The 27544-nt window shown below is 35.1% G+C and overlaps 3 protein-coding genes and 1 pseudogene across 3 annotated transcripts; 2 read left to right on the top strand and 2 right to left on the bottom strand.

Moving 5' to 3' along the window:
• Positions 1-4015: 4015 nt before the first annotated feature.
• On the top strand, positions 4016-5623 carry LOC18010093 (probable disease resistance protein RF9). Its single transcript, XM_024159706.1, has 2 exons — positions 4016-4067; positions 4562-5623. The coding sequence occupies exon 2, from the start codon at positions 4576-4578 to the stop codon at positions 5251-5253; it is 678 nt and encodes a 225-aa protein (XP_024015474.1). The 5' UTR covers positions 4016-4067; positions 4562-4575; the 3' UTR covers positions 5254-5623.
• Positions 5624-16737: 11114 nt separating this feature from the next.
• On the bottom strand, positions 16738-18933 carry LOC18010077 (annotated as a pseudogene).
• Positions 18934-20544: 1611 nt separating this feature from the next.
• LOC18010039 (probable disease resistance protein At1g59620) lies at positions 20545-23473 on the top strand. The gene is made up of 3 exons (XM_006392204.1): positions 20545-21430; positions 21520-21666; positions 21792-23473. Exons 1-3 carry the CDS (start codon positions 20545-20547, stop codon positions 23471-23473), a joined length of 2715 nt encoding a protein of 904 aa, XP_006392266.1.
• A 1475-nt stretch (positions 23474-24948) lies between these two features.
• LOC18009875 (transcription factor BPE) lies at positions 24949-26911 on the bottom strand. Its single transcript, XM_006392203.2, has 5 exons — positions 26467-26911; positions 25944-26123; positions 25715-25849; positions 25557-25628; positions 24949-25368 (listed from the first exon to the last, which is right to left on the bottom strand). The coding sequence occupies exons 1-5, from the start codon at positions 26737-26739 to the stop codon at positions 25234-25236; spliced, it is 795 nt and encodes a 264-aa protein (XP_006392265.1). The 5' UTR covers positions 26740-26911; the 3' UTR covers positions 24949-25233.
• Positions 26912-27544: the final 633 nt, after the last annotated feature.

Raw genomic sequence — 27544 nt, 5'->3', positions numbered from 1 at the left:
ATGCATCTCTTCTTTTTCAGGGCCAGAGTGGAAACCTACTGGTCAGGGTTGAGAGAGATAGTTGTCTATGATCACGACGGTGGTGTATTCATACGTCCGTGACTCCAGTTCGAAAAGATTAAGCTAAGATCTTTTCAAATTTACTCTCTAGCAATGTTTTGAATCGTTCATACCCCTGAGAAAACTTCCCTGAACCCCGCGCTTTCTTTCTTATAGATTTACAGCGTTTTATTTCAAGCTTTAGTTCACTATTTTCATTCTCTTTCAATCGATTTTTATTAAAGCAATTTGGTTTACCCGTTTTTCTCGTTTTTACCCATTTTCGTTAAGTTTAGTTATTAGGTCATTTTAATTACCGTATTTTCTCTTTAGGATTCGTTTTTACGTTTTAAACACACCACCAAAACCCTCACAAAACTCGCTTGGTTCTAGACTTCCTTACTTTATATTTCTTTCAAAGGCTTTTGTAGGAAAGATCCTCCTTCCCTGTGGATTCGATCCCTAACTACTACAATCGATCAGCTGTGCACTTGCGGCTATTGATTTCATTTAGGGTAAAACTTGACACCCTCACGACACACCACATCAAGTTTTTGGCGCCGTTGCCAGGGAAGGCACGCCTTTTCTTTTCCGCAAAACCCTAAGAAAGGTTGGTAAATCGACTCTAGAACCCCTTTTTCTACATATTTCCATTTTCGGTTATTTTGTTTCCATTTCAGAAGATATGGATCCTATAAATCGAAATCCACACTATGAGGAAGGTTTCTACAACACTCCTCAAGCCACCAGACGCAGAGAAGAACACCAAGCCTGAGATCTGAGCTACATGGATCGATACAGCCAGCCAAATCATCCATACCACCGGCGCAGAGAGTCTGTTCGACGCCGGGAAGATCCTTATGGTCCTCCTCTGACCTACTTCGAGCCACATGCCTATAATCCTCCACTGCAGAACCCTAGTCAGCAAGAGGACAATTTGAGGATCAGCAGACGTTTGGAACGCCTCGAAGGAATGATAAACTAGTTCCTTGATCAGCAGATTCTCACCGAAAACACCTTGCTCAAGAGAATTGATTCAATCTCTGAAGAGTTCAACAGAAAATTCGATGATCTGGCCAATCATGTTCGAGTTCTGGAAGAACAAACCCACAAGGACGCACAAACACTAGCTGGGATGATCCACCAAGTCGCAACAGAGCAGACAAGACAAGGGTATGACATCATACAGAACTCAAGCGATATTGTCGAATCGAAGCAGGAGATCAAAGAAGTCAGAGAATCCGCCTCCTGGTATAGAGAGAAGACTGACGAAGAGTTACAGGAGATCGATCACAGGCTGAACAAACTCGAGCTCAAAGCACGGGAGATTGATGCAAGAATGGAACAGATGCCCAATATTGAGCAAATTGGGAGATTTTCTAAGAAATCTACCAAAGATCCTGATGAAGATGCACAACAACGCCCTGGTATGAGTTCATATGATGCTGGTCTACCAAATAAAGAAGCTGGAGAAGTTCGTGTCAAGTACAAGAAGGAAGAAACGGACTATGAGCAAATTATATCCGGAGCCGCGGGTCCGAGCGTTATGACCGCGGCCAAGGCTCCTTTTCCCGTGGTCGCGACGCCTCTGACCGCAGGAGTTGGTCGTTCAGATTCACCTCCGGGATTTGAGAGAAAAATAATACATCTTTTGTCCCAACTTCAACCTCCAGCACCTAAAAAAGCAACTCAGGAAGAAGAAAACCAAGTTTCAGATGAAGAAACAGATTGGCAGGAATCATTACCTTGTATGATGGCAAAGGAATGTGTTGAAGATTCAGCTGACTCTTCAATTCAAGAAGACCCGATATACATCAAGATAAAGATGCCATACATTGATTCAATCATTGAATACGATGCTGCAGCTTTTGTTTTGTGAATCCTATTCTGCGTTTGAAACACCAGCCAACACCTACAGAGAAAGGCAAGTTCGAATTCTCTATAAGGTCAAGACTACAGGTCAGTTCCTTATCTCTTCTTCTATTAGAGGAGAAATGTTTAAAAACGTGTTTTGTGATTCTGGAGCTTGTCTTAACGTGATGTCCAAGACAATTGCTTTGAGACTTGGTATTAACCACCTACGCAGGACTAGAGCAAAGATTAGTCTAGCTGATGATTCCAATGCAACGCCTCAAGGAATAGTTCATGAAATTTCTTTGAGAATAGGAGATTGCATAGTGCATGTTGACTTCTACATTGTCGAGACGAGAGACGCAACATATCCAGTGATTCTCGGATGGTCTTTTCTAGCAACTTCCGGAGCTATAATGGACTGGCCAAACTGGAGGATTTCATTTGCAAATATCGACAACGATGTCTTCACAGAAGCTGTCCTATACAACAGCAAAGCAGAAAAACGTTCTGCAACAGAAGAGTTTGAAGAAAAACTTTGGAGTGACGAAGAACCTGCTAGGCAAAACAAGGAGATGTCGAAAAAGACTTGTTTCAGGACAAGGTCTTCTTCATTGGACTAAGCCACGTCCAACACCAAAAGTCGAGCTAAACGACTTAAAACAGAAGCGCTTAATGGGAGGCAACCCATTTAGGTATTGTTTTCTTTAGGATTTTTCTTTCTTTTTCTATTGATCTTTTCCTTTTTCTTAGTTTCAGGTGTTTCTTATAAAACAAAAAAGCCAAAAAAATCAAAAAAACCCGAAAAAAAAAACAAAAAGAAGGATGGTCCCTGATTGCTCGGCCCAGCAGGAACCAAGGAGAAGCAGGAACAGGCCGCGATATAAGCCCCTGCGGTCGCAGATGCTTTGACCGCGGGAAATGCATGATCGACCGTGGCCATGTCTTTCTGACCGCGGCCGAGCACCGGTTTGCCGCGGTCGCGTGGCTCCTGACCGCAGCAAATGGTCGTTGAGATCAAACCCGACCCCAAACCACCCACTTCACCTCATTCCACCTCACCAATCCCCACTCCACCTCATTCATCATCCTCCACCACCTTCACCACCACTTATCACCTTCCAAAACCTCTTCGAATGAATCCGGTCCATCACCACCAGCATCCCGGATCTAGGTAAGTTCTCTTTGGCCTTACCAATTCGATTATCTATGCATTTTTCTCATCCAATCTCGACTTGTTTCACACTGAATACAGTGTGATTTAAGTCTAGGGGAGGATTTCATCCCTTTCTAACCACTTTTCTTTCATGAGTCTTGCATTATCTACACTTTTTGCATTTTCCTTAAAGTTTTTCAAAATCGGTTTTCAAAACAAAATACGTTTTAAAAGGGAATGGTGAACATGAATCAATGATAGTTGACTGTGTGCTTTTAGACTGTTCCTAGTGACATGCTCATTCATGATTTAGGACTAGACTAGGCGGTAGCAAAGCACATTTGAAACGAAGTACACTAACTCTGTTTTATTTGGACTTAATTTGGACTTAATTCTCTCATTGATGCATTAGACCAGGGAAACGAATCATACATTCAGGACTCCTTTACCCTTTTGTTGATCCTGAATGGCTAGTTCATCTTTAGCTAGTTCCCCACCTTAACCAGTCCTCTTTCAAACAACATGCACCCTTGTTTTCTATTGTCTTATATGCAGATAAGTGCAAAAACGTTGGAGAGAAAGAGGAACGACGCATTTTACAGTCACCAAGGACAGAGACCTGTGATGTGCCGGAAAGTTCCCGGAAGGATTCAACACAAGAGGAAGCTCAGTTTGCCGACCATAAATCTCAAATTTTGGTACAATCTCGTCCTTTAATCTCTCTCTTTAAAAAGTATTTTTTTTTTTAAAAAAAAAAAAAAGGAAATAGAAGCCTTAGAGAGTCTAGAGAGGTCGAATTTTAAGTCCCAAGGCAACTGGAGTTCGATTTTATGGAGTTTTGGAGATCATTTTCTGATTTCCGGAAAGAATCTAATTCTGGGGGAATAGCTGTTTACAACAAAGGAGGAAGGATTATGCAACAACATTTGGCAAGAAGAAATGACTGAAAATTGCGGTCCTTAACAAGTCTTTATCTCTCTTGCGGTTTTGCATATTATCTTGCATCCTCCAGATTCATCAGGTAACCCAAAACACTTTTACTCCACCACTTAAACAGCCCTTTTAATGTCAAACGCCGTCTACCCTGGATGATCTCTTTAATGAGAACTTATTATTGAACTTAATGAATGTAGAGAGCTAGTTGACTGGAATCAAAATTTAGATTGTTTAAGTTTTGCATGACGGAAAAAGTGGACTAGTATCTTTTGTGTATTGGTGAGAATTTTGTAGACTAAGTTGAGGATTGATGCACGATCTTTGCTCCTAGTTTAGGAGTTCATGTCTCTGAGATTTGTGCATTCTCTATTTTTGTTTTCACTTAACCAGTTTAGGTTTTTGCTTCGTTTGAGGACAAACTAAGGTTTAAGTCTGAGGGAGTTGATAACACCGTTTTTTGACCACTTTTATGGATCGTTTTGAAATACTTTTTCTATGTTTTTAATTGCTTTTAAGTACTTTTGGGAAAAACTTAACAAAATGGATAGAAAAACCATTTAAACCTATTTGTACATAAAGGATGTGAACTCTCCATGCCCAATATCTTAGAAGAGATGGGCGAATTGAAATATCTGTATTTGCCGAGGAGTATACATGATATGGTGAAGATGGCTTTGGGTAACTTAGTTAAACTGGAGACTTTGAAGAATTTCTCCACAAAGCATAGCAGTGTGACGGATCTCCAAGGTATGACACGGCTCAGAGTCCTCTCTATCAATTCTATCGAAGGCCAAGGGTGTAATATGGATACTCTATCTTCATCACTAAGTGAACTGAGACACCTTGAAAATCTTACTATAAGCGATAAAACCTTGTTGGCAAGTGGGCTTGTTCTGAATTACATGAATCTCAAACAGCTAACATTGAAAATACATATGCCGAAGTTACCTGATGAGCAACACTTGTCTTCTAATCTTACAACCATATATCTAGAGAAATGTCGTTTGGAAGAGGATCCGTTGCCAATTCTAGACAAGTTACCCCAATTGAAAGAGGTTCGTTTATGGAGGAATAGTTTTTGTGGGAAGAGAATGGTTTGCTCGCGCGGTGGGTTTCCTCAGTTGCAGAAATTATTATTCTTTAAGTTAAAGAAGTGGGAAGAGTGGATAGTAGAAGAAGGCTCCATGCCCCTTCTCCAAAATTTGGAGATTTGTTACTGTTTAAAGTTAAAAGAGCTTCCTACTCCGATTCGTGACTTCCTACTACGATAGAAGAAGGATCTGACTTTTCATAACATGGGAGAGGAATGGAAGGAGAGATTGTCGGAAGGAGGAGAAGATTATTACAAAGTACAACACATCTCTTCTCTTACATTCAGATGAAGCGATTATAGTAGGAAAGAAGGGGAAATAAATCCCTGTTTGTGTTCAAACATGGATTTAAAAAAAGAATTTCCATGGTTTTTATGATATTTTTCTAGCGACAAGTAATGTTATGCTGAATTTTGATTGATTTTCTGTTTCAATCTTATGGTTGCTGGTTTTTCTAATCTATTTTATATTATATAATGAAAAAGTTTTCATTCTATTTAGAGTGTCCACATTGAAAAAAAATTAATGACTCAATTAATTTACATATTTTAAAATAATTATCATTTTTTCATTTTAAAACAAAAAAAAAACAATAATACTAAAATTAATGATTCAATCCATTCACACATTTTCTATAATTATTATTTGTTATTAAAAATAATGATAAAAGTTAGAAAAACAAAAAGAAAAGGTTAGAGAAAACAACAACGATGAAAAAAAGTTGAAAGATACTGAAAAAAATGTGTTGATGTGCCTTGAATCTTGAGCGTAGAAGTTTTCTGGTGTTGATGTGTGCAGGCTGCACGATCAATCATGTAGCATGCGTGATCAATCATGCAGCATGCGTGATCAATCATGCAGCATGCGTGATCAAGCATGCAGGTTACTTACAGCATTTAAGTTTACATGCTGCGTCTTGAGTATGTCTACATGCTACATGCTGAAGCTGATGTTAAGATCTACATGCTGTGTAAGCTGATGTTAAAGACTACAGCTTGTGTAAGCAATGTAGAAGTCTGCGTGCATTTGGACCGTTATTTTTGCATGAAGGTTCTGACATGGACCTAAGTGAACGAGCCCAACTGCGTTTAGAATTAATTAGGGTTTATGCTATAAATAAGTATGTTAACCTAATCTCTGATGTATTTTGAAACTTTCTATCTCCGTAGTAAAATCAGTCTCCTTTGCCCGTGGACGTAGCCAACACATTGTTGGTGAACCACGTTAACTCTGTGTGCAATCTTTATGTTTACTGTTTTCTTCTTGCATATGTTACAACAAACTGGTATCAGAGCTCCAGGTTGTAGGAGTTTTCGTGTCTGGTGAGAAGATGTCTGAAATAAACGTAAAGATCGACAAGTTCACAGGAAGAAACAGTTTCAGCCTCTGGCAAATCAAGATGCAAGCGTTGCTGAAGCGACAAGGTTTGTGGGCGCCACTAGTTAAAAATAACAAGGGTGACGCTGCTGAGATAGCAAGTCTGGAAGAGAAAGCACACGCATCAATTTTGTTGTGTCTTGCAGATGATATCATCGTCGAGGTTGCAAGTGAAACGACTGTGGCTGGATTATGGGCGAAGTTAGAGACATTGTATATGACAAAGTCTCTAACGAACAAGCTGCTTCTGAAACAACGTCTTTTCGGGCTAAGAATGCAGGAAGGTACGCAACTCAGGGATCATTTAGATCAGCTAAACACGTTACTACTAGAATTACGTAATATCGATGTTAAGGTGGAGGATGAGGATGCTGCGCTGCTTCTGTTAGTATCACTACCGCTATCATACGAGAACTTTGTGAAATCATTTATAGCCAGTAAAGATATTGTATCTCTGGAAGAGGTCTGCGACATCAGGCATCTGGTACAGTTGCAGATAATCAAGCTTCCGGACTGCTTGTTAGTGGTGGAAATAGCAGGCAGAAGAATGTAAGGAGAACATTCTCGAAATGTCCTAAACCAGATGATATCTGCAATTCCTGGCTTAGAAAGAAAATTTTGAGCCGAGGCTGTAAGTATTGCATGCTACTTGATAAATCGTGGACCACACAGAGGTATTGAATGCAAAACACCAATTGAGATGTGGACAGGTAAACCTGCTGACTACACTTTTCTGAAAGTTTTTGGTTGCACGGTTTATTACCACGTAAGTGAAGGAAAGCTTGAGCCAAGAGCAAAGAAGGGAATACTTGTGGGCTATGGAGATAGAGTCAAAGGATACAGGATTTTGTCTCCAACACAAAGGAGAGTTATTACAAGCAGAAATGTAGTACTTGATGAAAGTTTTATGCTCATATTCTCAGCAGAGCCTACAATTTCCGCAGAGAGTGGTAGTGTTGACAAGCAGGTGGAGCAGGAGGTTGAACGTGAAGAGAGCGATCTGCAGAAACACAAAGAGGGTCAAGGGAAACAAGTAGAAGATGTTCAACCAGAACCAACTCTATCAGAAACTGAACAATCTGGAACTACAGCACGCAGTATTGCCAAAGACAGACCAAAGAAGATAGGAGTTGGACTGCCAGTGAGATATGGTTTTGAAGATATGGTCGGATATGCACTACAGGTCGCTGAAGAGGTGGATACTTATGAGCCTTCTACGTACAGAGAAGCCATATCATGTATTGATGCTGAAAAATAGGTATCTGCAATGGGAGACGAGATGCAGTCTCATGATAAGAATCAGACATGGGATGTGGTCGCACGACCACCAGGGAGAAAGATTGTTACTTGCAAGTGGATTTTCAAAATAAAGGAAGGGATTTCACCTGCAGAAGGAGTCAAGTACAAAGCTCGGGTTGTTGCGAGAGGTTTCACTCAATGAGAAGGAGTTTACTACAATGATATTTTCTTACCAGTAGTCAGACACACTTCAATCAGAGCGCTGCTTGCAATAGTGGCATGTCAGGATCTGGAGCTTGAACTACTTGATGTGAAGACTGCTTTTCTTCATGGAGAGTTGGACGAAGAGATATACATGACTCAACCAGAGGATTTCGAAGTTCCAGGGAAGGAAGAATATGTTTGCAAGGTAAAAAAATTGTTGTATGGTCTTAAGCAGTCTCTCAGACAGTGGTATAAGAGGTTTGACAGCTACATGAACAAGTTGGGATACATCAGGAGCCTTTATGATTGTTGTGTCTACTACTGCAAGCTGAAAGATGGATCACATATTTATCTGGTGCTTTACGTGGATGACATGCTGATAGCTGCAAGTAAGATGTGTGACGTTCAGAAGCTGAAGGATCTGCTTAGCGCCGAATTTGAAATGAAAGATCTGGGTGCAGCGAAGAAGATTATAGGAACGAAAATCTTTAGAGACAGAAGACAGAAAAAGCTTTTCTTGTCACAGAAAACCTACATCGAAAAGGTTTTAGCAAGGTTTGGAATGTCTTCACCTAAACCTATTGATACTCCAACCGCAGCAAACATTCATCTCACTATGTTTTCCATTCAGTCTGAAGAAGAAATCGAATATATGTCTCGAGTTCCTTATGCTAGCGCTGTAGCTGGCCCAGAGCATAGGCGAGGTATGCGACGGATTAGGGCATCCAATTTACGGAGGCATATTTTGGTTATTTTTTTTATAAAGAGTGTATATAAAGAAACAAAATTTAAAAGATTTTTTATAAGATAATAATATTTATAAGTTTTTTTTGTAAAGTTTATAGACTTTTCTCAAACAAAATATTGGTTAAGGGCAACAAATTATATTTTAGAAAGAAAATAGAATTTGCCGATTTGAAGGTTTCTTTAACGAATGGTATGCAGACATAGTTGGTTATGAACTGTTTATGGAATTGAAAATTCACCGAGAATTAATACCAAATGAAGTTGGGAAGCTTAATGAAGTGCTTGATTTTTTGAAACAAATGGAGGATTGTTATGAAAACACAGAAGTTTCATATCGCATATTGTTGACAGTTTTGGTATCGGTTGGTATTGATGAAAGAAGTTTTTCGAAGTTAAAGCTGATAAAAAAATATTTGCGATCTACCAAAAAAATTAAATAGGCTAGCTTTGTTATCTATTGAGACAGCTATAATTGAAAAACTCGACTATGAGAGTTTAATAAACGATTTTATATGGAAAAAACCATATTTTAATAATAAAATATTAGTTTTATTGTGTTTTTTGTATATTTTATAAACTATTTATGGAGTTGAAAATTTTTATAAAATCTTAAATTATTTTTCTATTTTGTATTATTTTTATTCTGAAAAAAAATATTTAAAAAACATTCTTTAAATTATAGACTAGAGCATTTAAATTGATTAGTCCGGAATTTCAAAGTATGCTATGGTTTACACACGACCAGATTTAGCACATGCAGTCAGTATTGTTAGCAGGTTCATGGGGCATCCAGGAAAGGAACACTGGCTGGCTGTTAAGCGGATTTTTCGATACCTTAGAGGTACATCTGATGTTGGTCTCATATATGGGGGTGAGAGTCCGTGTCAAGTGACAGGCTATTCTGATTCTGATTATGCTGGAGATGTAGATAGCAGGAGATCAATGACATGCTACGTGTTCACTCTAGGTGACTCTGTTATTAGTTGGAAAGCGACACTATAGCCTACGGTGACTTTGTCTACTACTGAAGCAGAGTACATGGCATTGACAGAAGCAGCTAAAGAAGGTATCTGGTTAAAGGGGCTAGTTAGTGATCTGGGTCTGCAGCATGATCAGACTATCGTATACTGTGACAGTCTGAGTGCGATTTTTTTAGCTAAAGATCAAGTTCACCATGAAAGAACCAACCACATTGACGTAAGATATCATTTTCTTAGAGGTGAGAAGAGGATCAATGTGAAAAAGATAGGAACTTCTGATAATCCTGCGGATATTTTCACGATGGCAGTTCCTCAAAGCAAGTTCAAACAGTGTTTGGACTTGTTGAACATCACAAGCTGTTAATCTGGCCCGAGTGTGCGTCTGGCTCCGCAGGAGCATCTGAGCCCGGTGAAGGTCGTCTGGCTCCGTAGGAGCATCTGAGTCCAGTTATGGACATCTGGTCGGAAAGGAAATCTGATTTTCTGATTGTTGAAACATCTGGCACATCAAGCACATTAAGTGTGCATGTTTGGCATTCTGAGGCAAAGGAGAGGTTTGGTACTTCTGACACTATGATGGTGCATCTGATACGTCTGTCTGTAGGATTCAATTCAAGGTAGAGATTTGTTGATACGCCTTGAATCCTAATGCGTAGAAGCTTCCTAGAGGATTCATGTCAAGGTAGAGATTTGTTGATATGCCTTGAATCCTGGAGCGTAGAAGCTTCTTGGTGTTGATGCGTGCAGGCTGCACGATCAATCATGCAGCATGCGTTATCAAGCATGCAGGCTACTTGCAGCATGTTAAGTTTACACGCTGCGTCTTGAGTATGTCTACATGCTACATGCTGAAGCTGATGATGAGATCTACATGCTGTGTAAGCTGTTGTTGAAGACTACAGCCTGCGTGAGCAATGTAGAAGTCTGCGTACATTTGGGCCGTTATTTCTGCATGAAGGTTCTGACATGGGCCTAAGTAAACGAGCCCAATTGCGTTTAGCATTAATTAGGGTTTATGCTATAAATAAGCGTGTTAACCTAATCTCTGATGTATTCTGAAACTTTCTGTCTCCGTGATAAAATCAGTCTCCTCTGCCCGTGGACGTAGCCAACACATTGTTGGTGAACCACATTAAATCTGTGTGCAATCTTTACGTTTACTGCATTCTTCTTGCATTCGTTACAACAATAATATAATTAAAAAGATGAAAAATAATCCGAAAAAACTAAAGAATAATACGCAGATGAAGCGAAGTAAAAGAAAAAGATGAAGTAAAAGAAAAAGAATACATACACAAGATAAGTAAAACTAAGAGACAAAATCAAATAAAAAAAATGAAAAAAAAAACCAAAAGATAAAAAAAAAAAAAAAGTAAAAGTCGAAGATGATGAAAAGAAAGATGAATAAAAAAATAAAAATAAAAAAAAATAAAAAAGAACATGAAACTGATTAAGATGAATTTTAGAAAATACAAATATAAAGACGTTAAAAATGAGGAAGGACATTGGAAGATGAACATAACAAATTATGAGAATATGAAAATAGAAAAAGAGTCAAATAAAATAAAAAAATATAAGAAGAAGTAAAAATGACAAATATGATGAATGTTGTTGATTCGTAATTGTAAGACCATCTACAACTACTATTCACCTTAAATTTGGTATTATAAATAGTGTCAAATTTGGTGTTTGGATGAATACTATTTTTTCTATCTCTAATCACAACACTAAATTTCACACTAAAAAAATATTTTTATTATTATATTATTAAATTTAAATTTTTTATTTTTAATAGTTTTGATTAACATTAATTATATATATAATAAATTAACTATAAATTATATATAACATTACATTAGGTATAAAAAATTACATTTGATACATTTCGAAGTTCAATATAAACTTTCTGATCTTTAATTTACCTATATTGAGCTAAATATTGTGTGTATTCATATTATTATAATTAAACTAGGGATTAATCCGCGCTGTAGCACGGGAAACATTTTTTTATCTTCAATTAAGTTAAATAATTTTACAAAAATAGTTATTTTGTAAAAACAGTTATTTCTATAAAGTTTATGATAATATAGTGCATATTTTTGTGAATTTTTAAAAATGAGTTGATCCGTATATAGAGCTTTTTTTTTTAGTTTGAATTATAAAAATAAGTTAATCCGTATATGAGATTATTTTATAAAAAGATAAAGCAAAATAAGCTGTTCATTTAACCCGTTAGCGTTAGACTAAAATATTATACAGACTAATACACAAAATATTATAATATCATTAAAATCAACTCTAATTTACATCGCTTAGTAACTGAGTTTTATAATCTGTTTACAAACTATTAAAAAAAATATATTTTTATCTTCTTTAACAATATATGAAAATAGTATAATATTTTTTAAACTTAGATTTGATATATAATAAATAAAAATGCAATAAAATTTATTTAATCTTAAAAGACAAATTATAATATTTAGTAGATTCAATATACCACATATTTTAAAACTAATATTTTGAAATGCAAAATTTGTTTTGGTGAATATTAAATAATTAGAATTGTAATTCATTCATATCGATAAGTTGTTCATTTAACCCGTTAGCGTTAGACTAAAATATTATTCAGACTAATACACAAAATATTATAATATCATTAAAATCAACTCTAATTTACATCGCTTAGTAACTGAGTTTTATAATCTGTCTACAAACTATTAAAAAAAAATATTTTTATCTTCTTTAACAATATATGAAAATAGTATAATATTCTTTAAACTTAGATTTGATATATAATAAATAAAAATGCAATAAAATTTATTTAATCTTAAAAGACAAATTATAATATTTAGTAAATTCAATATACCACATATTTTAAAACTAATATTTTAAAATGCAAAATTTGTTTTGGTGAATATTAAATAATTAGAATTGTAATTCATTCATATCGAACTAATCATTTACTTTACATGTTTGTACTGGATTAAAATATAAAATTAATTATAATAGGCATTATTTAATAAATCTCACTTCAATACTAACTTTTTAATTGTAAAAAATCATTTTTTCATTTCAATTTTTTGGTAACAATAATTTAAAAAAATAATTTATATATATAATGAAATAAATATAGGAAATTATAGTAAAAAATATATCACCATTTTTAAATATCATAAATTTTAGTTTTGACTTTTATATTATTTAATTGTGAAAAAATTTATTTTCATGTTTTTAATTAAATATAATTTATATATTATATAAAACGAAAAATATTTAAACTATTATATTTTAGAATTCAGAAATTAAATAAGAAATATACTCTATTAAATGAGAAACAAAGACTTTCCATATATTTTCAATAGATTTGAAAGACAATTATATCCTTTCCTATTTCAATTATTCTTTTTTATTTGTAATGGCATATTATGTAATATTTTACAAAATAAAGGTTATTTTTTAAAATGTCTACTTAAATAATAATATAGAGATTTTCATATTAATTACACTTAAAATTTCATAAATGATAAGATAAAAAAATTATGATATATTAATCATAATTATAAAATTTAATCAATTAATAAATAATATAATATTTATATTATAATAAAGATGTAACTATAAAATATTATTATTGTTGTAGAGTTTTGTGAATAATGTCACACCAAATTTGAGACGTTAAGACGTTAGAGATGGAGTCCTGTTAGAGATGTGAGAACTCCATAATTAAAGATACGGTATCCGATTCGAGTTGCTCTAACTGTTTGAAAATAAAAATCTGCACAACGCGCCGTCGCCGACCATAAATCTAGTTAGTAAAAATAAGCATTCGATTTCAACATTTTCATTCTCTTCGCTCATTCCTAATATACCGGTACATCAGATGGTTCACTGATTATATGCGTTTTTTTTCCATTGTATTTTCTCCTGGAAACTTTCTGTTTTTTCATTTCATATAACTTTTGTGATCGCAGGAACTCGATTCTTTTTTTTTTTTTGTGATCGCAGAAACTGGATTCTTTGATTTCACTTCTGATTCGGCTTGATTTTCCAATTTTTGCCTTAACCTCAATTTCTGCATCAAACTTTTGGAACCAAGTTTCCAAAATTTGGCAATTTTTCCTTCAGATGCTAATGAATATGGAACTAAAGCTGATACAAATAAAAAAACCTCCATGTGTCTGATCATGCTCATTATAAAGTCAGTCATATGGCTATACACAAAACAAGTTTATAACTTATTAATGATTTTACAATTACACATATGATGTTAATTTAGGTCCCTTAAATTATGTGCGAGTGCTAGATTTTCGTTCTCTCGCAATCAGATTTGAGGCATATCAACACATCTTTGTATCTATCTTGTGTGATGTCAGTGATGTGTGACTACATATAAGTAAAAGAATGAAGCTTGGTAAGAATGAGATAAAATTTTATAATGAAGAACGTACTATCGTGTACAAGAGGTTTCTATTCTCAAGAAGGAGCATAAGAAAATATTTTTTTTTAGAACGACATTCTAAAACCCAAAATCTTTTCCCAGCTTTTTTGCTTGATATGAAACTAACTATATCTATCTTCTTCTTTTTATATATAACAATAAGACGTGTATATTCACATCCATAAATTTCTAACCTATAATGAAGCAAGACATTTATATGTATGTATGCTTCTCTTTGGTTGAAGTAAGAAGCTGAAATGTTTGTTGTTCTTTATGAGGATGTTCTTTCAAAGCCACTTGATCCTATCTGCATATGCAACCACTCTGGTGATGCTCCTCTATTCCTGAGGTTCAGCCAACTGTTACAGTAACTTACCCTTCTCCCTCGGTTAATAACAATTTGACCACTGCAGGTGATGAGCAATGTACGGTAAGCTTAGATCCTTTACCTATAGACAACAGCGTTGCCTCATCATCGGCTCGGTCTCCTTTATCCATCTCAACACCATCTACATCTACCTCTTCTGCTACCTCAGGAATCTCAACATCACAGTCTTCTTTGTTCAGTAAATCAGACTTTCCTCCTCTGTCTGCAACTCGATCTGAACCACGAATCAGTTCCTCTCATCCAATGCAAACTCGTTTAAAGTCTGACATTTGGAAGCCTAATCCACGTTATCCTATGCATTCTATCAAGACAAATTATCCTGAGCCTAAAACTGTCAAATCTGCTCTCAAAGACTCTGTCAAATCTGCTCTCAAAGACTCCGGATGGACCGCTGCAATGAAAGAGGAAATAGACACTCTGCATGAAATTGGCACTTATGATCTGGTTCCACCTGATCCTACCATTCAACCTCTGGGATGTAAATGGGTTTTTCGTACCAAGCTGCGTTCAGATGGGTCTTTAGACAAACTGAAAGCTCGTCTCTTTGCCAAAGGCTATGAACAGTCTGAGAGCATTGACTACTTAGAAACTTATAGCCATGTAGTTTGTACAGCCACCGTACGACTTGTTTTGGATGTTGCCATCAATAAGACATCAAGCAGTTAGATGTCAAAAATGTCTTTCTGCATAGTGATCTCAATGAAGAGATATATATGCTTCAACCTCCTGGGTTTGAAGATCCCAAAAAACCACATCATATCTGCAAGCTAAAGAAAGCAATCTATGGATTAAAGCAAGCCCCTCGCGCTTGGTTCGATAAGTTCAGCTCGTTTCTGCTGGATTTTGGATTTAAGTGCACTATTGGAGATCCATCTCTATTTGTCTACAAAAAAGACAAAGACATAATGTATCTGCTTCTGTATGTTGACAATATGATTCTCACTGGAAGCAACAATACCCTTGTCAAGAGGCTTCTTGACTCTCTCTCTGCAATATTTTGAATGAAAGACATGGGGCCTCTGCACTACTTCCTGGGTATTCAAGTGTATTTCCACAATGAAGGCCTCTTTCTAAATCAAGAAAAGTACATCAATGATCTTCTCATCACTGCAGGGATGAAAGACTCTGCTTCAATGCATACTCCTCTTCCACTTTTGCTGCACAAGGTTCCAGGACAGGACGAACTCTTTTCTGATTCTACTCACTTTCGAAGTTTAGCAGGGAAACTTCAGTACCTTACCTTAACAAGGCCAGATATCATCAGTTCTCTGTGAACATTGTATGTCAGAAAATGCATCAGCCTTCAGTTGCAGATTTCTCTAATCTTAAAAGAATTCTACGTTATCTAAAAGGCACAATGCAGATGGGTGTCAACATTAGCTCCAACACCGATTTCACTCTAAGAGCCTACAACGACAGTTATTGGGCTGGGTGCAAGGAGACAAGGAGATCCACAGGTGGTTTCTGTACTTTTCTTGGTTCAAATCTAATTTCTTGGTCTGCAAAAAGGCATCCTACAGTTTCAAGATCATCAAGCGAGGCTGAATATAGATCTCTTTCTATTGCTGCTACTGAGTTGAAATTGATAAGTTCTCTTCTACAGGAAATGGGGGTTCAGCTACCTTCTACACCAGAAATTAATTGTGACAATTTTTCTGCAGTTTATCTTACTGCAAGTCCAGGAATGCATAACAGAACCAAACATTTTGATACAGATTTCCACTATGTTCGGAAAAGAATATCTCTTGGTTCTTTGGTGGTGAAGCAGATTCCAGCAACTCAGCAACTTGCGGACATATTCACAAAGTCGTTGCCACAGACTCCATTTTCTGATCTTGCTTTCAAACTTGGTGTAGAATTTCCACCAAGTTTGCGGGGGTGTATAGAGAACATAGACTCTACACTTAGTGAAAACAGAGTTTTTACTTCACATCAATATGGGCCTGAGTCGAATGGGTCTCAGAAGACCAAGGCTAAACTGGGCATACAAAGAAGTGTCCAGCCCACATCCACTCAAGCTGAAACGCACTCTTCTCCCTCTAACGGTCACATAGCAGATAAGATCAGTCAGTCAAAAGTAGGGTCAAAAGATGCTCTTCGTACGGCTCCAGCTCAGGCAATCCAGCTGCGTAACCGATTCGAGACGCTTGGATCGTGTGCTAATGATTAGAATAGGGCTACCTGTATTTGTCTTTTTCTAAATCGAGACTCTCTATATATTGTAAGCGTCAGCATTGTATCTTTTAAGTTTTAAGGAAATAAATATTTTTTACATCTTTTTGCTAGTATTTTCACAAGACAGGAACATGTAATGTTCTGTAAAAAAAATGGAGAAGATTGATCACCTCTTTCGCTGGAAAAACCTCTATTCCAGGGTTCATTCTTGAGTTGACAGCTTCGAGCTTCATCGATAGAAACTGAAAAATCACAAGTATAGTCTTACGAAACACACATGTACGTAAATTAAACATACAATAGAGAAGAGAGAAACAGAGTTTTTTACCTCAACTTGTCGTGCAATGATTGTATATAGTTAATAATCTCATCTAAAACAAGTGCTTTTCCAATAACCTTGTTACATCCCGGCACAAGATCTTGCAAGATTTTCATCCTCTCACTTATCTTATCTCTTCTCGCCTGCCAAAAACCAAAAGAAAAATGTAAAGACTTTAACTCCAAATCAAGTTTTTTCAGGCAAAGAAAGAGAGTCAAAACATATCATCATTACTTTTTCAGCTAGGCTGTGACTATCAGTAGCTTGGCCTCCTCTTGCTCGAACATGAATATAATCTTTTGTTGGATCAATTTGCTGCTTCTGTTGATCTATTTTCGTCTTCCGGCGACAATCCTGCTTCTGTTTTTCCATCACACACTTCATGTATCTTCTCTCTTTTCTTGTCACTTTCACTCTGATTCAACCCAAAAAACAAAAAAATATGAGTCTCTATCACAAATCTTATTATTGACACAACAAATGAAAAATTAAAGAATATAAATCACAATACGAAAATCGATCTACAGTCACTACAAGAAAAAGGGGCATTTTCAACGAATTTTTTACGTCGATTCTTGATCGACGTCGAACTTATGACGTCAAAATATTTCATCGTAATTTTGACGTAAAATACTGATCTCGTAAAATCGTCATAATTTTCGGCGATTTTACGACGAATAAAGAACGAAATTAATTTCGTCGTAACTTTGTCGTAAATTTTACATCGATTGTATGACGAATTGACTTCTATCTTGTATTTGACGTAATATCAATGTAAATATGATGTAACTTTTATTTCGACGTAATTTGATGTAAATATTCAATGGTATATGTTGGCAACCAAACAAAAAAATCTATATATACTCTCTCTTCTCTCATTATTCTATCAACCCAAAAAAACATATAAAGACACAATTTTTTGAGTCTTTGAATGTTTGAGTAAAATTTTTAGTAGTTGAAATTTATATCAAAGTTCAAAAATAAAAAGTCAATTATTTTTTTTTGAAATGTCTATATACGATCTACGAAAGTGGATGTATACGCCCAAAAATGTTGATGGATCGTTGACTGAAGACTTCAAAAACGGATTGGAAATATTCATGTACCAGACCGGCCTTATGCAAACTGTAATTGAAAGCGGCAAAATGTATTGTCCTTGTGTGAAATGCAAAAATAGGGAATATATTCCTATTGACACTGTCTGGCAGCATTTATTGAATAGAGGGTTCATGCCGCAATGCTTTGTTTGGTATCAGCATGGAGAGGGATATGGTCAAAGTAAGATGGCTGCACGGAGTAGTAGTAATCATCAAGAACATGGAGATTTTGAAGCGTCATATGATTATCAAAGTAGTCAAGTTCAGGGTGAAGATCAGGATATGATGCATGATATGGTTACTGGCGCATTTCATGAAACACATGTTGATATTGTTGAGGAGCCCAATGCAGATGTGAAACGCTTTTATGATATGTTAAACGCAGCAAAACAGCCTCTTTATGAGGGATGTAGAGAAGGTTTATCTAAATTATCATTAGCAGCTCGGATGATGACAGTAAAAACTGATCACAATCTATTGAAGTTTGCATGAACTATTGGGCAGATCTTATTAAAGAGTATTTGTCAGATGATAATTTGGCTGCTGAAACGTATTATGAAATTCAGAAGCTGGTTTTTAGTCTTGGATTGCCTTCTAAGAGCACTAATGTATCTTACGAGTGATACGAGACCTGGCATATCTTTTGCTAGAAAATTATTGGCAAGGTTTAGGTCATGTCCAACTCGAAGACATTGGAATTAGATTAAATATATATTTTGTTACCTCAGAGGAACGAAAGATATGGATTTATTATTTTCTAACCTATCCAAAGGAGATTTGATTGGTTTTGCAGATGCTGGATATTTATCTGATCCCCATAATGTCAGATCACATACAGGATATGTATTCACATGTGGTGGTACAGCTATTGCTTGGCGTTCTATGAAGCAAACCATTACAGCTATTCATGCTCAGATTTTAGCTATTCATGAAGGCAGTCGAGCGTGTGTATGGTTAAAGTCTGTCATTCAATATATTCGAGAAGATTGTGGTTTATCAAAAGGAAAAGAAACTCCAACAATTATGTATGAAGACAATGCTGCTTAGATCGTTCAATTGAAGAAAGGATACATCAAAGGAGATAGAACAAAGCACATTCAATCGAAATTCTTCTTTACACATGACTTGCAGAAGAATGGTCATGTTCTTGTTCTACAGATCCACTCAAGCGATAATTTAGTGGATTTATTTACCAATGCGCTTCCAACTGCTACTTTCAAGAAGTTTGTTCAACTTATTGGACTACGACGTCTCGAGGACCTATACGAAGGTACACATGAGGGGAAATAAATGCGTGTTGTACTCTTTTTCCCTTAACTATGATTTTTCCCACAGAGTTTTTCTAGTAAAGTTTTTAATGAGGCAGCATCTTACGCGCTTTACTACAATATCATTATAATAGTCATCAGGGGGAGTGTTATGAATTATTAATTAGATGCCTATTATAAGGCCCATAACAACTATTGTATTTGTTCCACATCAGAAACTTATGGTGATAACTAGATCTTTATAATACTAGATATACCTCTCATTATTTATGCAATAAAACACACGAATTTTCTCTCTCTCTTGATAACTGATTCACAATATTTCATAGTAATTACTTATTTTTAAGGTTGTTTATTTAGTAATTTCTTATTTTTTAGACATAGTAAATTACATCTTGAATACATGAATTTATAAAAACTAATAGTTATAATTGAAATACTAATAAATAATATCAAAGAGTCTTTATATAACAAAATATAGTATTTTATCTTTGTTGATTAGTGAAAAGATCTATGAAAACTAAAAAAAAACAAAAAAAATCTATGGAATTTGATGAAAATAAAATGAATGGTTTCTCAATTTAATGGTGAAAGAAAGAAATTAAGAAATGTCATGGTGTATAATAAGATGAAGATATGAAATCTATATCGAAAAAGTATTATAAAATATTTTAAGAAAAATATAAAACTAAAATTTGTAATCTTCCAAATCCCAGATTTGTTTTTAATGTTTACTAATTTGTTTCCTTAAATTATAGTAATATCATATTACTGTATATATTTTATTTAATATTAATATAATTAAACTTATCCATGATGGAATTAATAGATAAAAAGAGTACAATATACAAAATTACAAACTACTTAATTTTTAATTTTTAGTATCATAAACTAAAGAGTATTTAATTTAATAATAAAAAATCTTAACCACTCATTATAAAACATGTGTCCCTTAAAAGGGGGTTGTATTTAAAAACCGATTTTCAATACTTTAAAAACTATTTTCTTTATTTTTAATTATATTTTAATATAAGATACCCTATATAAAAGATTCTCACTAATGGTCTTTCTAATCACCAAAAACACATCTCGATCTTTAGTTTTCTGCGGAGGAAGGTGGTTCAATTCAATCTTTTGAATTAATTCTGAGAAAACTTTAAAAATATTATTTGAATGATGAACTCATGAAAACTCTCCTCTATTGATTATTGACTACTAAATTCATTGTGCAGGAGACTTATGGCTGAGACACTTTTGTTGTTTGGAGTTCAGAAGATTTGGGACCTCCTAGTCCGAGAATCTGAGAGATTTCATGGGGTTGATGAGCAGTTCACTGAACTCAAAAATGATCTTAACTTGCTTAGGTCATTCTTGAAAGATGCAGATACTAAGAAACATGCAAGTGCTTTTGTGAGACAATGTGTTGAAGAGATCAAAGAAATTGTTTTTGACACAGAGGATACAATCGAAACCTTTCTTCTCAAGGAACAACTTGGAGAAACAAGTGGGATCAAGAAGCACATGAGAAGACTTGCTTTCACTACAGAGTGGGATCATCGCAGGGATATTGCTTCAAAAATGAGAGGCATAAGCAAAAGGATCTCCAAGGTGATGTCCGATATGCAGAGTTTTGGGGTGCAACAGTTGATTATCGAAGGTGGCGTGTATTCGCATCCTCAACAAGAAAGACAAAGTGAGATGCGAAAAACGTTTCCCAGCGACAACGAAAGCGATTTTGTGGGTTTCGAAGAAAACGTGAAGAAAGTGGTTGGTTATTTGGTTGAGGAAGAGAGCATTCAAGTGGTTTCTATATGTGGGATGGGTGGTATTGGTAAAACTGCCCTCGCTCGACAAGTTTTTAATCATGAGATGGTAAAAAACCATTTCGATGGAATTGCGTGGGTGTGTGTTTCACAAAAGTTTACAAGAAGGTATGTGTGGCAGACCATTTTGCAAAGGCTTAGTCCAAAACATGATGAGCGTAGAGAGTTAAATATGACTGAAGATGAACTCCAGGAAACACTCTTTGGATTGTTGGAAACCAGCAGTTCTTTGATTGTCCTAGATGATATGTGGAAAGAAGAAGATTGGGACAAAATAAAGTCTGTGTTTCCACCAACAAAAGGTGATATCTTATGCTATAGACATAAGGCATTTATATTTTCTGAAAAAACTGCATTATATATCCTTTCATTTATATTAACTATATTGTAGGATGGAAGGTATTACTTACTTCTCGCAATGAGGGAGTGGCATTACATGCAGATCCAACATGTATCACCTTAAAACCAGAATGTCTAACTCTTGAAGAAAGTTGGAAATTTTTTCAAAGAATAGCATTTCCTAAGAAAAACACCATCGGTAAGTTTTCAAGGAAGATACAGTTTTTCGTCATTAATCCAAATCAAAACTTCTTTTATGTTTAGTTGATCATCTCTTGATTTATAAGCTCAAATCAGTAACTAATATATTGTAATGTTATGCAGAATTCAAGGTTGTTAAAGAAATGGAAGCGATGGGTAAGAAAATGATCAAACACTGTGGAGGACTACCTTTAGCTGTCAAAGTGTTAGGAGGATTGTTAGCTACCCAACACACATTATGCGAGTGGGAAAGGGTATCTGAGAATATTGGATATCACATTGCAGGAAGAACTAGCTTTGATGACGGAAATGCAAATTCGGTTCACCATGTATTGTCTTTAAGCTTTGAAGAGTTGCCTATTACTTTGAAGTATTGCTTCCTCTATCTTGCCCATTTTCCAGAAGATTATCCAATAGACGTGGAGAAATTGTCTTGGTATTGGGCTGCAGAAGGAATATCAAAGCCCGAGTATTATGACAGAGCAAGCGTTCAAGATGTTGCAGATGTCTATATAGAAGAGTTGGTAAAGAGAAATATGGTTATTTCAGAAAGAGTTGGTAGTCCTTCCAGATTTAAAATTATTCACTTACATGACATGATGAGAGAAGTTTGTCTGCATAAAGCTAGAGAAGAGAACTTCCTACATATTGTTCATGGCACATCAAGTGCAGACGCTGAATCTCCTTTTAAATCTCGCAGACTCACTATACATATGCCTCCTAAAAAAATTAATATGGAGGGGAAGATAAAAAATCCAAGCCTTAGATCTCTCATTTTTATAAGCAAGGGTGAAAATTGGAGGCCATCAGGTTTATTCTTTGACAAGCTACATTTGATGAGGGTTTTAGATCTTTCCTTTGCCAAGTTTGAAGGAGGGATGCTACCTTCTAGCATTGGGAAGCTCATCCACTTGAGATATTTGAGTTTATATGAGGCACATGTAACTCATCTACCTTCTTCTATGCAGAATCTGAAGTTGTTGCTCTATTTAAATCTATTTGTACATAAAGGATGTGAACTCTCCATGCCCAATATCTTAGAAGAGATGGGCGAATTGAAATATCTGTATTTGCCGAGGAGTATACATGATATGGTGAAGATGGATTTGGGTAACTTAGTTAAACTGGAGACTTTGAAGAATTTCTCTACAAAGCATAGCAGTGTGACGGATCTCCAAGGTATGACACGGCTCAGAGTCCTCTCTATCAATATCGAAGATGAAGGGTGTATTATGGATACTTTATCTTCATCTCTAAGTGAAATGAGACACCTAGAAAATCTTAGTATAATAAGTGATAATACCTTGATGGCAAGTGGGTTTGTTTTGGATTGCATGAATCTCAAACAGCTAATGTTGAAAATTAAAATTCCTAAGTTACCTGATGAACAACAGTTGTCTTCTCACCTTACAACCATCACTCTAAGGGGTTGTTATTTGGAAGAGGATCCGATGCAGATTCTAGACAAGTTACCCAAGTTGAAAGACGTTAATTTATGGGAGTATTCTTTTTGTGGGAGGAGAATGGTTTGCTCGGCCGGTGGGTTTCCTCAATTGCAGAAGCTTAAGTTTGCTGGATTAGAAGAGTGGGAAGAGTGGATAGTAGAAGAAGGCTCCATGCCCGTTCTCCTAAATTTGGAGATTAATAACTGTAAGAAGTTAAAAGGGCTTCCTGATGGACTACAATTCGTTACTTACTTAATGAATCTGACTAGTTCTGATATGGGAGCGAGATGGAAGAAGAGACTGTCGGAAGGAGGAGAAGACTATTACAGAGTCCGATACATCCCTTATGTTACATTCTGATGAAACGATTATTATATAGTAGGAAAGAAGGGGAAATAAATCCACTGTTTGTGTTCAAAAATGGATTTTAAAACAGAGTTTTCATGGTTTTTATGACATTTTTCTGGCAACAAGTAGTGTTATGCTAAATTTGATTGATTTTATGTGCCATTCTTATGTTTGCTGATTTACTAATCAATTATATAGTGAGACAATTTTCTCTCTATTTTGATCTGTGTCCACATCAGCTCTTAAAAAAACTTAATAATTCAACTAATTTACATACTTTAAAATAATTATTTTAAAAAACAAATAAGAGAAAAACAGTAATCTTAAAATTAATAATTCAATTCATTCACACACTTTTTATAATTATTTTTTTGTTAAAAATTAGAATAAAAAATTAGAAATAAAAAAAAAGAAAAAGTTAGAAAAAACAACAATAAAAAATCAAAAAAAATAATAAAAAAAAATAAGAAAACTAAGAGGAAGAAAAAAAATCAAGAATATTTAAAGAAAAAAACAGAGATAAAAATAAAGTAAAATAAAAAACAACGTAAAAGAAAAGGAAATACATACATCACATAAATTAAAATAAGAGGTGAAAAAAGATTTAAAAAATGAAAAAAAAAATAAAAAAATAGAGTAGGAGTTGAAGATGATGAAAAGAAAGATGAATAAAAAAGATAAAAAGTAGAACACAAAATTAAAGAAAATAAATTTTTAAAAATACAAAGATAAAAACGTTGAATATGAAAAAATTGTAAGATGAACATAACAAATTATGAAAATACAAAATAGAAAAACAGTATAACAAAATCAAGAAATATAAGAAGAAAAAAGACAAATATGATAAATTAGCTGTCGATTTGTAATAGTAATTGTTTAATGATTATATTATTTTTATCATCGGAGTCAATATCACCGCTAGGCTCATCACTTTAGATTTGGTAAGTAAGATGACTTTTAGGTTCTTCATTGATTTCAGGTAGATCGACTAACTATTTTTCAGCATAACCTTCTGTAAACCTTACCATCTAAGATCATAAATATTGATTGAAAAAAAAAACAAAATAATTACATGATTTGGCTGATTATTTGGTCCACTTAATTACTAAATCTGATTTGTTATTTTACAAAATTTATGTCGGTTAATCTTAAGCCAATACCTAGGCACCTGATTAGACGGCGACTTGGCTAATTTTTTGAACACTGTATGGGACTAAAGCTGATAAAAAAAAAAAAATCTCCATGTGTCTGATCATGCTCATTTTAAAGTCAGTCATGGCTATACACAAAACAAGTTTATAACTTATTAAAGATTTTAAAATAACACATGATGTTGAATTAGGTCCCTTAAATCATGTGCGAGTGCTAGATTTTCGTTCTTTCGCAATCAGATTTGTGGCATATCAACACATCTTTGTATTTATATTGTGTGATGTCACTGATGTGTGACAACATGTAAGTAACAGAATGAAGCTTGGTAAGAATGAGATAAAATTTATAATGAAGAACGTATTTCCTTGTACGAGAGGTTTCTACTTTCAAGGAGCATACGAAAACATATTTTTTTGAACGACATTCTAAAAAGCGAAATCTTTTCCCAGCTTTTTTTGCTTGATATGAAACTAACTATATCTATCTTCTTCTTTTTTATATAACTAAGACGTGTATATTCACATCCATATATTTATTACCTATGATGAAGCAAGACATTTATATGTATGTATATATGCTTCTCTTTGGTTGGATTAAGAAGATGAAGTGTTTGTTGTTCTTTATGAGGATGTTCTTTCAAATCCACTTGATCCTATCTGCATATGCAACCACTCTGGTGATGCTCCTCTACTGAATTCTCTTGTAGACTGCGACCCAAACTGCATCTCTTGATTCTCAAACCCTTGCTGACGAAACTGATCGAGTTTTATCAAAACAACAGAGATTAGCCAACCATAACAAGTAAACGAAAAACAGTATTTTGAGTTTTGTCTTTAAGTTCAAGAACTGAAAATGATAGATTTGCCTTAAACAGGCCAAACCGCATAAACATCAAGATAGGAACATGTACTGTTCTGTAAAAAAAAAGGAGAAGATTGATCACCTCTTTCGGTGGAAAAACCTCGATGCCAGGGTTCATTCGTGAGTTCACAGCTTCGAGTTTCATCGATAGAAACTGAAAAATCACAAGTATAGTCGTACGAAACACACATGCACGTAGAGTAAACATACAATAGAGAAGAGAGAAACAGAGGTTTTTACCTCAACTTGACGTTGCAATGATTGTATATAGTTAATAATCTCATCTAGAACAAGTGCTTTTCCAATAACCTTGTTACATCCCGGCACAAGATCTTGTAAGATTTTCATCCTCTCACTTATCTTTTCTCTTCTCGCCTGCCAAAAAACCAAAAGAAAAATGTCAAGACTTTAACTCCAAATCAAGTTTTTTCAGGCAAAGAAAGAGAGTCATATAGCATATCATCATTACTCTTTCAGCTAGACTGTGACTATCAGTAGCTTGACCTCTTCTTGCTCGAACATGAATATAATCTTTTGTTGGATCAATTTGCTGCTTCTTTTGATCCATTTTCGTCTCCGAAGAAAATCCTGCTTCTGTTTTCTCATCACACTCTTCATCTATCTTCTGTCTTTTCTTGTCACCTTCACTCTGATTCAACCCAGAAAAATAAAAAAATTATGAGTCTCAATCACAAATCTTATTATTTACACAACAAATGAAAAATTAGAGAATCCAAAACACAATACAAAAATCAATCTACAGTATTCTCTTATTCTTTTTTTTTTTTAATATATTTCCAGTGTTTTAAATAGCTAAAGATGAACAAATTATAACGAAAACTGTTTGAAATTAGTCCAAATATTCAAAATTTAATCACAAAACCGAAAATCAGTAAGAATTTTAAATAATGTAAATGAGAATTTCAAAACAAAAATTCAAATTAGTCGAAAAATTCATACAACGAATAACGAAAATGAGAAAAAATCCGTACCGCGCCATTGTAGTTACTGGTGGTGGAGACGACCTTCGCCGACTCGTCTCGCCGCTTCCACGCCCCGGAGATACCTTCGATCACCGCCTGCGAGAGCGCGTGGCTGATACGCGCCGCATCGCCGACGGCGGTGGTTGTGTTCAGATTCGAATCAGCGAACTGGTTACCCCTCGCCGAGGAATCGCCGGCGGTTGAAACTCCGTTGAACGGAAACTGCCAGATCTCCGCCAGGTTAAACGGTCCTCCTTCGTTCATCATCCCACTTGGATCCATCAAATCATAGTGTGATTACACTTCTGCAAACAAAAACAGTAACCTCCACCGAGTTGACTCAGTTTCCGGCGATTCAAATCGGAGAGAGAGAGAGCAAGAGAGAGAGATGATGAAGTGCCTTGGTGAGTATGCAAACTCCTTGGCCTGTGGATTGCGTTACTGTTAGTTCCTCTTCGCGATTTTCTATTTTTATAATTAAATTTATATTTTCTCAATTTTAAATAATTTATATTTTTGTCAGACCGTCATAGATTCTTATCTCCTGCAACGCGGGTGTAGCTGGGCGTCTCTTTATGCTCGCCGTTAGATAGTCTAACGTAATGTTAAGAGATCCACGTAAGCCCAACTCTTGATACGGAAAAGAAACACAGTTTCGGGAATATGAAAAGGACTTGGGGAAGTGAGGTCCCATCTCCCACGTAGGTTCCGAATAATCCGTTTTGGGTTTATTATAGGTTTGGGCAAAAAACCCGGATCTGAATATCCGAATCGGAACCGAACCAAAATGGAGGTACCGAATTCGAACCGAAATTTTTAAAAATATCCGATGGATCTTAAACTCTTATACTCGAAGAACCGGAACCGAACTAGTACCGAACCGAGAACCGATTGGGTACCCGAATTATCCAAAGTATAATTATATATCCTTCTAAATATTAGTTTTTTTTATATATTTTTGATATTTGGTATATATTTCTGGTTTTACAGATATATTTTCTTTATTTTTGAGACTTTTGGGTATATTTTTAAGTTTTGATATATATATTTTTGAATTTTTGTTATTAAAAAAGTGTGAATCGAATTA

The sequence above is a fragment of the Eutrema salsugineum genome, unplaced genomic scaffold (genome assembly GCF_000478725.1).
Source record: "Eutrema salsugineum unplaced genomic scaffold, Eutsalg1_0 scaffold_8, whole genome shotgun sequence".
Classification (NCBI taxonomy): domain Eukaryota; kingdom Viridiplantae; phylum Streptophyta; class Magnoliopsida; order Brassicales; family Brassicaceae; genus Eutrema; species Eutrema salsugineum.
The sequence above is the reverse complement of the archived record's forward strand: the minus strand, read 5'-3'. Positions and strand labels throughout refer to the sequence as shown.